This window comes from Macrobrachium rosenbergii, chromosome 55 (genome assembly GCF_040412425.1).
Source record: "Macrobrachium rosenbergii isolate ZJJX-2024 chromosome 55, ASM4041242v1, whole genome shotgun sequence".
Classification (NCBI taxonomy): Eukaryota; Metazoa; Arthropoda; class Malacostraca; order Decapoda; family Palaemonidae; genus Macrobrachium; species Macrobrachium rosenbergii.
The window spans coordinates 62,832,362-62,846,245 of NC_089795.1; the positions used below are offsets into that span (position 1 = coordinate 62,832,362).

The window sequence follows — 13,884 nt, forward strand, 5'->3', positions numbered from 1 at the left end:
AACTTTTTTTTTTTTACCAAGATGAGAGTTAGTTTGCTTCTGAAAAGAATTAAAAATAAGGAATGGAAATTCAGGCGTAAAATAGATATTAATATTACTATTACTATGGAGCATGGCAGATATTTTTTTAAATTTGATAAAGTTATATTCCCAGGTATTGCTATACAGTATCGTTATTGTTATCAGTTAATATTTTGAGTGGAGAAACATCGTATTGTTGGTGAAATTCACGGTGAAGAATAGTTAGTAAATGCATAACTAGCATTTGAACACAACGCAGGAAATTCTGAGAAAGTTTTAAGAGGGGTAATATGTCAAACCCAAGAACATCATTGTCTCCATGTATGACCAGTCTTGACATATTCTTAAAGTCATTGCTATTTACATAAGATCGTGCATGAGCGTGACGTAATTTTCCTGCAAGAGGCGCCAACGCATGAATGTGTGAATTAATGTGTCCGTTTTATGACGTCTCATCGATAATAAAAATGTTATGTCTTTAATTATGTTCACTCCAGTGTAGTTCACATAACGTAATGAACGATTAAATGTAATAAAAATTATTGAATCTTTCAAATACAAAGTCTGAGCGTTGTCTGAGTTAGCTTGTATTAAGAATTAGTCACGTTAAGAACAAAAAATGTAATACTATTACCATTGTACTTGCAGTTGTAGTATTTTATATAATTCACATCATGCAACTTTAAAGTATCCTTTTAACTATTAGTATTGTACCTGCAGGTGTGTTATAACCATACACATAACTACGTAATAGGGAAACCGAGAAACCTATAGGCCTAATAGATTCGGTTTTGTGCTCCTAGTAATTACATCTCGACCTAGGTAACCTGATGGTAAGTTTATGTTCTTCGTCATCGTGGTTAGTATATTTATCAAAGAATGGAAAAAATAACATAGGCGGAGATATATTTAAACACATGGAGGTGTACGGGTCTGAGTGGTTAAGCTAGGTTACACAAGCCGCAAAGTCCACTTAGCGTTACCATTGCAAACTTCTGACGGCAAGCGTAACTTGTCTTAGGCCTACGTACGTCGTCCAAGGTAAACGAAGCCATTACAATTAAGATATGTTTGCGAAACGGCACAGATCACAATCACATTTCAGTAATAGCCTAGGCCTAAAGGTAAAGTGACGCGGCTTAACCTAGGCTATTCATATGAGGCAGAGGCGCAAGGTGTACTATACTCTAGTTAGGCCTAGGCTGACCCAAGCTAAATTTCATTCATTTGAATACGGTACCGTTGAAGATTTTTGCTGCACACACCAATTAGACCTATATTTGTAACTGAACACATCCTAAAGCATGTTCTGACAAGGCTCCTAGGTAAGTTGGTCGTCAAGTATAAATAGCCTAGTCGTGTAAAAAGGTCTTTGCCTGTCTACCAGTTACGGTAGGCGTAGGTTAGGCTTAGGCTTGGCCATAAATGATGAGCTTAGGTGGTAGGCCATTTGCCCAGTTCTTAATCCATTTTATCCAAAAAGTTGAAGCTTTGTTTTTTTTATTGCTACTTGATATAGCCTAGCCTTGAAGAATTTTGAAATCATTGATATACCAAAAGGCTCTCTGAAAAAGATCTATGAGGCTAAATTGCAATTGTATTATGGAGTTGAAAGTCTGATTTTTCGTATGTTTTAATATGTGCTTCAGATGCTCATTTCGGTAGCAAAGTAGCCTAGTAGGGCTAGGCCTAGGATAGTATTAAGAGGTACTAAACCTATCTTACCATGCAATTATTCTCCAAAGGTATGTAGTGCCATCAGTGCACCTCACACAGTGCACTTTAGACACTAGCGGATCCGGGGGGGGGGGGACCCCATGAAAAATGACAAAATAATAATATTGAAGATTTAGACTAACATAAATGAGACATAAAAATTTAAAAAAAATCATAAAAATTATAAAATTTTTAGAAAAAAATAATGACAATAATAATGATAATAACAATAATCTTAATGATGATAATGGATTTTGTGTTTCCTGATAGAACAGGCGATTGCTGTCAATTTCATATTTTCTACTTCGATACTGAATGATATGTTGAAGAAAATATATTATACTATGATACAACAGAAATATTTCATTATATATATATATATATATATATATATATATATGCATATACATATTTACATATGTATATATATACAGTATGTATAATATGAAAATGGTGTCCCCCCCGGAAATTTTTCTGAATCCGCTAGTGACTGCAGATATTACTTGAGGTTCTTTGGAGTCTCTTTGGCCCCATCTGCAGCCCCTTTCATTTATTTTACATTTTTCTGTTCATAATATCTTTCTTCAATCTTTCATAATATCTTTCTTCAGTCTTACTTTCCACCCTCTCATAACAATTGTTTCATAGTGCAAGTGTGAGGTTTAAAACTTTTCACTCGCAATTCCCCTTTCAGTGCTGAATGACCTTAGGTCCCACCCCTTGGCCTTTGACCTAAATTTTATAGTTCAGTTCCTACAAATTATTGCACTCATGAGACCAGGAAACCAGGTTTTCAGGCAGGCAAATAACACAAGAGTGAAGTAAAGGTGAAGCATCACATCCCATGATATTTTGAAAGTTCTGATTGAGGTTAAGGTAAGGTATAGGTATAATGAAGACTTGAATTTTAAAGTGACATCTCACGCTTGGTAGAGTAAGGATCTAGTAACGTAGTTTATGTTAGTGTAGTAGGGGTCCAGGTAAGGACCCTTTGCCGTAGGTTAGGTTCGGCTAGTGATGGTAGGTTAGAACCTTGCTATTTAATTTGAATGACAGTGCCTTATGTTAGTTTAGGTAGGGGTCAGCCAGGTAAGACCCTGGCAAGATATGTTAGTCAGGTTAGGTGGCACCCTTTATTTTTTTTATAATCTACATTGCCATAAGTTGGATTGGGAAGGTCCAAGGCCTCTTTTCCCAGCCAGGTGAGGACCTTGTGACTTAGATTAGGTTAAATACATCCTTGTATTTCATTTGTTTTGTGTTTACTCCAACCCAACAACTTTCCTTTCCCATTCATAATTGTAGGTTATAAGAAGGTGGCCTACCCTCCAGGATCTCTCAATCTTTGACCCTGTTGGTAGAGGTGAGGGCAGTGTTGGAAAAGAATGCACTGGGCTGTCCTTTCCTTTTATTTTGGCTTTCTTGGTGAGCAGTCAGATGGGGGTTTAGACTAGTCATTGACCTCCTTTTTGTTGAATAAGTTTTGTTTTACAAACACAATTTAAGATGGAAATTATTTTTTTCTATGTTGGTTTCCATCAGAGAAGGGGACTTTGTGTTTTTGATAGATCTGAAGGATGCATATTTTCACATGTCCATTGATCAGTCCTCCTGAAAGTACTCAGGGCTGTATTGGAAAATATCTTCTAGCAGTCCTTGAGATAATCTGGATATCTATGCCTCTCCTACTTTCAGTCTGATGTGTGGAGTACTCAACTAAGTGTTTTATTCTCGATCTGAGATAACCCTGGTAACTCCTCTTTGCTAGCCCATGCTAGTATGTCTGGTTGAGACACCCAAAGATTCCCCTTTGGCCACTCTTCTCTGTAAGCCACAAGTTGTGAGATTCCTCAGCTAGTGTGTACCATTAAGTAGACTTTTCTCCAGTTGGTTTCATAGACAGGGTCTTTCTCCATAAGAGCCACTTAGCATCAGATCAAGGATTTACTCATCCACCTTCATTCAGACAAGCTCTTCTCCATCCTTGCATTGAAACCTATTGCTCTGCCTTTGTCCAAGTCTTCTGACTGAAGGGCATAGAATTCTTTTCCTTGATACAGTTATCATAGGAGTTTTGAACAGTTTTGCTGACCTTGGTAAATTGTGCCTCCAGTGGAACATGACTCTTGTTCTCCACAGCCCAACTTAGGTGCTGTAGAGCCCTTGGGAGTGGACTTGAATGGAGACATCACCCTCAGGACTTGTTCTGTTAGCCTTAGCCATATATTTTGCCTGCCACTTGGAGGTCACTTGTTTTTGTTGCAAAAACCCAGGACATGTTAGTTTCTGACAAGATTCGAGAATTTTTTAAATCTTTCCGTGTAAGAATATATTACTGGAGAACCAGTTGAGCTTCTTTAGTGCCCAGTGTGAGCTGTGTAATGCTTTCTAATGAGAATTTATCATCTTAGACCATAGTGTCAGTGTCTTTGTATTACTGGTAGTCACAAGAAGGTGGCCAAGAGCTCCCATTCTTTCTCACTTAATTAGGTAATTAAGAGGACATGGGGGGTATGTCCTAGAAGGAGGACAGTCATCCAGTCTGGGCAAGAGCTCATGAAGCCAATGGTGTTGGTTCACAGGTACTCAGGGTAGGTGTCTAGGTTTCAGATTACCTTAGTCATTTTACCCTTGGGACGTTGCCCACAAGTCTTTGGATACCTTTTTCTTAGGACCTGTGGTTACTGCTCAACAGGTTGTGTCATCTCCAAGCTCCTCTCAGGCAAAAAAGTATCTCACCTAAGGTACTCGTATGGCATAAGGGTAGTTCTAAGGATGAGCTCTGCACAGAGATATTGTGTATTAAAAAAATTTTTTTACTGAACAATGCAGGAAAGGGTGTGTTATATGATGCAGCACAGGTGAGATAACTTGAGAAATTTACAATCTCTTGTTTATGATTTTATGCTCATCTGGGGGCTGATACTAAACATGGCTTCGTGCGGAGCTTTTCCATGTAAAAACATGAACTAAAGATGGTAAATTTCCCACATTAATTTGGTAGGTTTTTCAAGTTGTTTCACCTGTACTGCATCATATACAGTATATATACCCTTTACTATATTGTTCAGTGCCGACCGGGAGAGAAGGGCATCTGGGCAGCGTAACAGTTGAATTGTTTGTAGTGGCTAATGTTATTTTGATTTAATCATATGGAAGTGTATCGTCATTTCATTGCCTATTATGGTAGTAGTATGCTTAAGCTAGTGTGTTTTTGCTTGTCCTCTTGATTTGTCATGTGGCCTACTTTAGGTTATGCTGTTTTTATCACATTAAGGTAATTAGGCCTTGTTGATTACAGATTGTTGTATTATGTTACTGGCACTTATCCTGCAGTATGTTTATTAAATAATTCAGGAACCTGCAGTAATGGCTTTGATTAAGCCAGATTAATTACTTTTGATTTATATGTAATAATAAGTCTGGTATTGAAGTGTTAGTGGATATGGCTACTCCACATATTAAAATTTATGCATTTAACCCCTCTAAAATTTCTTTTGAATTGTGATTGTTTTTTGGAAGCATATTTTGCTTATATGTCTGTTAAAAAGAAAAATGTTCTTTTGTTGTCTGTTGGTACTGAAGTGTTTGCAGTTCTAGGTAATATATGTGCACCAGATTTGCCACATACTAAGACATATGAACAATTGTTAGTTTTGCTTAAGGCACATTATGATATTAAACCTAGTTACCACAAGTTTACTTTCTTTCTAGCAAAGAAGGAAAAAAAGAGGAGAGTCTTTGAAAGATATGTATGCTGATCTGAAATCTATGGCAAAAGATTGTGAGTTTGGTACACAGTTTGATGCTCAAGTGAGAGGCCAGTTGTTTATGGCTTTAGAGCATGAAGTTTGTTTTGCCAGTTTGGCTGCTGAAAACTTAGATTTAAAGTCCATGACTTTTATTCAGATTTTTTCCGACATGATATACAAACCGTTGGTCCTTTACATTAGGAATTACTTTCAGCGAAGCTGGAAACGACCGTTGAACTTTCGAACAAGGTGTTTAGGCAGTTAACTACCATCTGGGAGGCGGGGTACCACCTACCCAGATGTAAACATTCCAATTTGCTTTCGGCTGTCATGCGCTGCATATGATAAGGTTAACATAAATGTGTTAGGTAAGGTTTCTGTAGATGTTGCTTATAATGATCATAATGTCGCTCAGACTTTTTATGTTGCTAAAAATAAGAATTCAAATCTCTGTGGTAAAGTTTTGATGGGTAAAATTGGTACTTACTCAATGGGCATGGTTAATTCATCTAAAGTAAATAAGATTGACAGAAATGTTCAGGATTTGTATGATAACTACGAGGTGGACCCTAGGAAACCAATTGTAGGTTTGGTTGCCAAAATTCATATGAAAGGTGATTCAGTACCTAAATTTAGAAAATGCAGAACAGTTCATTTTCATTATAAGCCTATGGTTAAAGATACTTTGCTGACTTTGGTTAATGATAATATAATTCAGTCTGTCAGTTCAACTGAATGGGCAGCTCTTATTGTTACTGATATGAAATCTGATAACTTCGTATTTGATGATTTCAAGTCAAATCAATGTCTAGATTGTGATCAGTATCCATTACCAAAGATTGATGAATTATTACCAGAGATTGGTAAAGGAAAAATATTTTCCACTATTGATTTAAAAAATTCTTACTTACAAATACCCCAGTGGATGAAGAGAGCCAGAAGTTCATGGTAATTAATGAACATAAGGGTCTGTTTAAGTTTAAAAGGTTACCTTTTGTCCTTTCTTCTTCCCCTGCTATTTTTCAAAGTTTTGTTGCTGGTTTGTTAGTAGATGTTGATGGTGTTGGTGCATATTTAATTGATGTAGTTATCAGTGAAGAAACTGAAGAGGATCATGACCTTAGGTTTAGTAAAGTTTTAGATATTTTGCAAGAGCATAATATTCAGATTACTAAGTAAAAGTCTGCTGCCAAGGTATCTTCAGTAGGATATTTGGGTTAACATATTTCTGGTGAAGGTGTCAGACCTTCTGCTAAAAAGGTTCAAGCTATATTAGATGGTCCATCTCCCACTTCTGTTGCAGAAGGTCAGTCATTTCTTGGTATGGTTACATTATTGTAAGTTTATCCAGAATTTCTGTAGTATGCGTGCTTCCTTGTATGACCTGTTAGAAAAGAATGCAAATTTCAGATGGAGCAAAATTGAACAAACTGCTCTTGAAACTGTGAAAAAAGATTTGGCTGAAAGTCCATTGTTATGTAATTATGATGGAGAAAGTTCATTGATTGTGGAAGTTGAAGCTTCACCCATTGGAGTAGGTGGTGTTTTGTTACAGAAAGTGGATGGGAAGGAGGTTCCTGTATATTTTGTGAGTAAAAAACTTACATCAGCTAAACAGAACTATGCTCAGATAGATCGAGAAGGCCTTGAAATAGTTTTTGTTTTAAATAGATTTAGGTATTTCTTTCTTGGTAGGAAGTTTGAAGCTAGGACTGACCACAAACCGTTACTGGGCTTATTTGGTAAAGGACGTCAAATTCCACACCAAGCCAATGCACATACTCAGCGTTGGGCTTTACTGTTATCTCAGTATGATTTTGACCTTGTTTATAAGGCTGGCAGAATGTTGTGGCAGATGCACTTACTAGGTTGCCTATTAAGGATGATAGATGAGATATATCCCCTGCCGAATATATTAAGCTGGTAGAAGTAGTAGATTTTAATATTTCTTTTGAGGTTATAAAGAAATGTACTAGAAGGGATGAAGTTTTAAATGAAATTATTCAGTGCATTAAGTTTGGTTGGTCTAAAGAGGATTCAAGATTGTCTGAGTATGGCTCTGTGAAAGCTGATCATAGTTTATATATATGATGATGTACTGTATAGAAACAGAATTGTCATACCCACTCTGTTGAGGTGTAAAGTGTTGGATCACTTACATAGTGGTCATAATGGTGTAAATGTCATGAAAGCAGAAGCTAGGAATTGGGTTTGGTGGCCTAAGATTGATCAAGATACAGTATTGCAGAGGTTACAGTGAGTTGTCATATTTGTTATACTAATTACCAACCAAATCAAGCTCCTGTTCTTTCTCGCCTGTCACCTGGTAAAGTGTGGTCTAGATTACACATAGATTATGCTGGACCTATGGATAATAAGTATTTTGTTTTGATTATAGATGCTTTTTCTAAGTTTATGGATGGCCATGTTACTTCCTCAAGACATCAAATGTTACTACTGAGTTGCTTAGGAAAACCTTTTCTAATTTTGGTATTCCAGACGAAATTGTATCAGATAATGCACCATTTTTTGTTTCTGAAGAGATTAAGGCTTTTTATAAGAAAAATGGTGTATGTCTTATAACTCGTGCACCATTTAACCCTTCATCAAATGGACTAGCTGAGCAAGCTGTGAGGACTTTTAAAGAAGGCTTGAAGAAGTTTGAGATTGGATCTTTAAACATTAGGCTTTGTAGATTGTTGTACAATTATAGAAAAAGTTCACATTCTACAACTGGAAAGTCACCTGCAGAACTGTTGTTTGGTCATTCCTTTAAAAAACCATTCAGTCAGTCAAGGTCCATTCTAAGAGAAAAAGAGATTTTTGAAGTTTTGTCAAAGAAATTATTCTCTCAGGAAACTCCCAAGCATAATGGTGGAGATGCAGTGTTCGCAAAAAATTTTGGAAAGGGAGAGCCTTGAGTTGAAGGACAAATTACAGAAGTTTTAGGAGTAAGAAATTATCTTGTGCAAGTTAATAATTTTGGAAATATGTTATGGAAGAGACACCATGACCAATTATTGCCTAGATTTACTAGTAGCCTTGTTAATCGAACTAAGGATTCTTTCTCACATGTTTCTTTTAGTAGTGTAGATGAATCTTGTAACAATAATCTACCTGGAGCCTCAGAAAGTTGTGTAGAATCTTCTGATAATGGTGTACCATGTACTGTTTGAAAAAATGAGAGGGATGAATCATGTGTACCCCATGCTCCAGTTTTAAGATCAAGCAGAGTTGTTAAACTCCCTGATAGATTGAATCTGTGAAGATTTATTTTTTGTTCATGGTGGGTTTTCTTGATGCTTGTTGTTCAGTTTTATGTCTTATCTTGGGGGAAGGGACTGTTGTGTATTGGGCCTTGCACATCATATTGCCCATGTTGAAGCTCTGCTGAGGACTGGTGCATTGTGGATTGTTGTGTTATGGGGATTGGGAGAAGCCCGCCGATTTTTGTACCTGTAGCAAGATGTGACAGCGCTATAACCATTAAAGCCAATGTTTAACCATCTGTATCATTAACCCTTACCTCGGGCCACCATGTAATACAATATCTCCATGTGGAGCTCTTCCATGAGTGACATAAGGTCAATTGAGCAAAAGTCTCTCTCTCTCTCTCTCTCTCTCTCTCTCTCTCTCTCTGGCTGTGTATGAACTGATCTGGCTGTATACAGTTGACTTTCACAACTGAGAAATCTGTTTGTTACTGTAGTCGTAGATGTGACTCCCTGCATATCCCTTTTGAAGTGTGTGTAGGGGCTGAGCAGCAAAGCACTAGTATTATCTTCAGGTCTGATTGTAGTAACACTGCAACCCCTAAGTTGGCACAATCTTTCCACACAGTTTGAGAGCTTGTTTCCTTTTTCTTCTTAGAACTAGGCTACTGAAAAGCTAAACAATGCCATAGGGCCCTGTCATTCTCAATGTTACATGTAATCAGGCTGAACAGGTAGTTACAGGAGTTATTCTTCTCCTGATCATAAATGTGACTGGGAAGCTGACATTTCGTAATGGAAAGAACCTCTCTCGTTCTCTGAACAATACTTCCCACCTAAGGAGTGAGTCTCCATTGTATCAACAAATCCCAAACTAAAGATAAATTACATTTTTCTTAGATATAAGTCTTTTATCATAATCCCACCTCTTGGGACAAATCTCAAACTAAAGGTAATTTACATTTTTCTTAGATATAGGAACCTGAAGTCGTATAATAATCCAACCTCTGACCAACCCTGCTCTTTTTACCCTGTTTCCAAAAAAAGTGGCCCACCCCTTCACTCACATGCCATAGAATTACAATGCCTCATTATGAGGCTTAAGGGGTTTATATAGTTTATTCTATAGGCAGTCCACATATTGGAAACTGTCTTGAATTTGAGATATTAAATGCCTGCCAATCCTCCAGGTCAGTCGACATTTATTGCTTGTTTATTTTGATCAGCCCAACAGCAGAGCTTGACAGAATAATCCTATCATACCATTAACATGTTATTTAGTATGGTTGGTATATAATAAAATTTTAACTTTTTTTGTTAGAGTTTCATATTTCTCAAAGATCTTTTGAGAGGCACCATTGTGCAGAACAGACTTTGTAGTATAAATTTCTATTGCAGATTGTTTGTTTTAATCAGATTGCCTTTTTTTTTTGCTGTACTACTATGGTGTACCCTGAGTGGAATATTTGGATTTGACTAAGATTTGTATGTGACATACAATATTTTATTGTTTTTATTGATATTTTTCTGTTATCAGTTCAGGTTCCAGTACTGTGCTGTCATTCAGAAGGGATTCAGATATTTCTCTTCCAATATGCCCCTGGTTGGAGATATCAAGATCAAAATGGTGAGGAGAGAGGAGGAAGTAGTCCGTGACATTCACACTCGTCTTGTGATGGACAGGATAAGTGTAAGTGTGTCCATGTAATATAAAATGTTCTTTTATACTTACTGGTATGTTACAGTGCACAGCCAGAAATCTGGTCATTCTTGCTGATGAGCTCTCTTCCAACAAAGGGAACCCATGTTCATTGTGTCACAAACTAATTCATTACTGTACTTGTCTCTCCTGTTATGCAGATGTCTGTTAGCTTTTCTCTTTGCATTATTCTATTCTAGTTATTTTTTCATCCCAGGTTAGAATTTTGTATGGTGATCCTTTACTGCGTGTTCTGATGTGGCATTAAACCTTAGTTGTTCCTTCACAAATACATACGTACAAACCTTTGTTCATTACACCATCAAACTAATTGATAAGGTAGTCAACTGGTGACAGGCAGTGGGAAGCCCTGCCCACCTGTCGGTCTGAACCCCATTTTGCTTCGGTCGGGTGTCGAGTACAGTTGTCTTTCATGATTCTATGCCTGACTTCTTCTGTTTAAACTTTTATTGAATAAACTTGCCAGTTCTTTTTCCTTTTTTTTTTTGTTGTTGACTGTGTGTTTGTTTTTTATATTCATTTTGTTTGCTTTTTATTTTCAACCCCCATATGTCAAATAGGCCTTTTTGCAAGGAATTAAGTTTGTATTTTTATATATATAACTTACCCACTAATTACTTAGCTAAGAGTTTCTACTCGAACGGTAGTTAGAATTGTGAATTCCGCGGTAGCGATTCTTTTGTTTTGTGTAGGTGACTATGCCCCGCCCACTTTTGGGGTAAGACAGAGGAACAACATGACAGTTTGTTTCTGTCGTTCCTAGAGTCAACACCTGGTGTTGTTATAGCGGTTTAGAGTTTTGGATTCGTTATTTTCTTTCTTGGTGAAGTATTTTTTTTTCTTCATAGTGACTTTTCTGGAATTGTCTTTTCTTGATTTTGACTTTTCAACTAGTTAGGTATGTCTGACACTAGTAGTTCTAGTTTCTGGTATTGCAGTAAAGGCTGCAATACCTGGATGACAAAATTGACTTACGTTTGTGTCATGCAGTTTATGTGGAAACTTGAGCATCTCATGTTGAACATGCATAAGTCCTTCCTTGCCACTTCAATAATAACTTTTAGTAAATAAGATGTGCTAATTTCAGAACAAAAGTTGTTGATAGTGACCACAAAAGCATGATTACTTTATTAATGCTATTTAATATTTACCATTGTTTGAAGGTCTATTGATTTTTTACATTTCATTACTTAATTTGACATAGCAGATTTAATTATGGAGCTTGGTGCCAGGCAAGGTTATTCTTTACTAAAAATACCAACTCTTATTGGAATCCTGTTGTTATTAGGTAGCACAGACCCCCAAGACTGAAAATTCTTTCAGTGGTGAAATAATTTTTTGTACTGCATATTAAATTTGTGACTTCTTTTTTACTTATGCCATATTTTATAATTACAGGCAAGTCAAAATATTTTAGACTTCAACTTTGACATGAGTCGTGTAGAGCACATGAATAAAGTCAAAGACATACCTAAAGGTAGCACAGGAGTTGTTTACTGGATGTCTCGGGATCAACGAGTTCAAGGTTAGTGCTCAGCTTTTTGTATCCAGACAAAAACAGACTTATTATTTTACTAAAGTGTTAATGACCAATAGGTTAATATCTTTGAAAACTAGTAAAGCTCTGATACTGCCGAGTCAAACCTCCTGCCAGTCAGGGGGAGTCTTATCTCACCTGTGGTAGTGTTCATTAATAGCTTGAGCAGCAGCAAGTTCTGCTGTATTTGAGTGTTTTTCCCTGTTGGGAGGGTTGTGCTTACTCTATCTTGAGTGGGTATGTTAGGCTGTAATAATGTTTCTTCTCATTATTGTTTGCAATCATTGTTTGCTATTTTCAGCTGTTTTGCTTTATTTTTCTCTTAGATTTCCTTAATTTTCTTATTCTACTTGGCTTGGCAGTTTCTGTAACATACCTAGCTACAGTTTCCACACAGTACATAGGCTAGATCTTTCAAGAGACTGTTCAAATTTCTGTATAATAATTAGGACAATTTTGTTCTTTCCATTTTCCTCCCTCTTGTCAGTCATCCTTAAGTCAATCCTTAAGTTAGAGCCGAGTATGATGTGAAACAGGCCTTGATGCAGCTGAGTCACACAATAAAGACCCTATCTTAGAGTTTCTGTTCTGATTCTTCTTGGAGTGAGTTTTCAGATAAAACTCCGGTCCAGAACCTTGTCAGCTTTTACTTTCCTATGCAAGGTTATAAGAGTCGTTTTCCACTTTTCATCCTTGACTGGAAAAATAACATGGGTGGAGAATGAATATTTCCAGCAACTTTTGCAAGACAGTATTCCCACCTGATGGTTTGTCTTTTGGGAATAAATACAAAATTAAAATATAATTTCTTTTCTAGATAAACAAACCAATTTTTATCATTTATCCCACCTTATCCATCCCTGCATAGTCCTTGATGCCAAAGGATAAATGTTGGGTTTCTGCCAGTGAATGTGTGGTACCCTGCAATTTTCCTATTTACCTCCAGTTAAACATCTTATTAACCCTTTCGCTTACTAATGACAAATATAAACGTCATCAAAATTTAAGTCCTTCATTTACCGATGACGTAAACACACGTAAAAAAAAATTAATGAATTAAAATGAAATCTTTTGTTTGGGGAGTCATTTGTTTTTGCACGTAGAGGGGACGAAACAATGTTATGTGAACAGGCTAGTGACTGGGCTTACATCTCATGCAGTGGCCCACAATGTGTTGATCTTGTTTGGTGTAGTCATGGATGTGAAGGGTTAAGTATGGGCATTTGCTTCTGGCAGGAAAAGTGTTAATCTCCCATTGTTTGTGATCCAATTTTTTTCATTTTTTCACTAATTATTCTTGACTTATTCCAAATATAAGTGAATATGTCAAAAATAACAAGTGCAAAGGGGCAAAGTTCCGAAAACGAGCGTAATCTTAGGGTGGAGTGAATATTGGTTCCTGTAACTCAGCAAGTGATTAGTATATTCTATTGTTTACCAAGCGTCAAAAATGTAATTCAGAGGAAACATGAAAAACTAATTGAGATTCTTTTTGCTGATGAGTCAGAAAGTGAAGATGAACAGGAAGTATTGGAAGTTGAGCCAGGAAGACCGGAATTGCAGAGAATGCTTGAAGAAAGTTTGAGCATGTATTTGAGGGATGTGATTGCGTCAGGTTGAAGAGAGGGAAGGGGGAATGGTGAAAATGATAGTGATGATGATAGTGAGACAAGGGCTGGTGCTGATGATGGTGGTGATAATGTTGATGGTGAACATTCAGTGTATTTATGCAAAACACATGGTTCATCTGTGCCATCTGTTACAGTGCTGCTTGGGGAACTGCACAGCAGGTAACATTAAAAGGAACAGCCTGTAAAACAAATATAAATAAGAATAAGAATAATATAAATAAGGAAAAAGATTACTACTTTATTTCAATGTATAATTTACACTGTGAAATTCTAATAATTTAATGTAACAAACAAA

At 36.6% G+C, this 13,884-nt stretch overlaps 1 protein-coding gene across 4 annotated transcripts in view; it reads left to right on the plus strand.

The window, feature by feature from the left end:
- The first annotated feature begins 587 nt into the window (after positions 1-587).
- The window catches only part of LOC136835337 (deoxyribodipyrimidine photo-lyase-like), a 71,613-nt gene continuing 58,316 nt past the window's right edge, over positions 588-13,884 (plus strand). Inside the window, exons 1-3 of one of the 4 annotated variants that reach the window (XM_067098703.1) lie at positions 588-854; positions 10,239-10,391; positions 11,820-11,946. In XM_067098703.1, coding sequence (XP_066954804.1) covers positions 852-854; positions 10,239-10,391; positions 11,820-11,946 — 283 coding nt within the window. In that variant the 5' untranslated portion in view covers positions 588-851. Of the gene's footprint in view, positions 855-926; positions 1,063-1,124; positions 1,347-10,238; positions 10,392-11,819; positions 11,947-13,884 lie in introns of those variants that run through there. The other 3 variants (XM_067098700.1, XM_067098704.1, XM_067098701.1) reach the window with 3 other exon arrangements.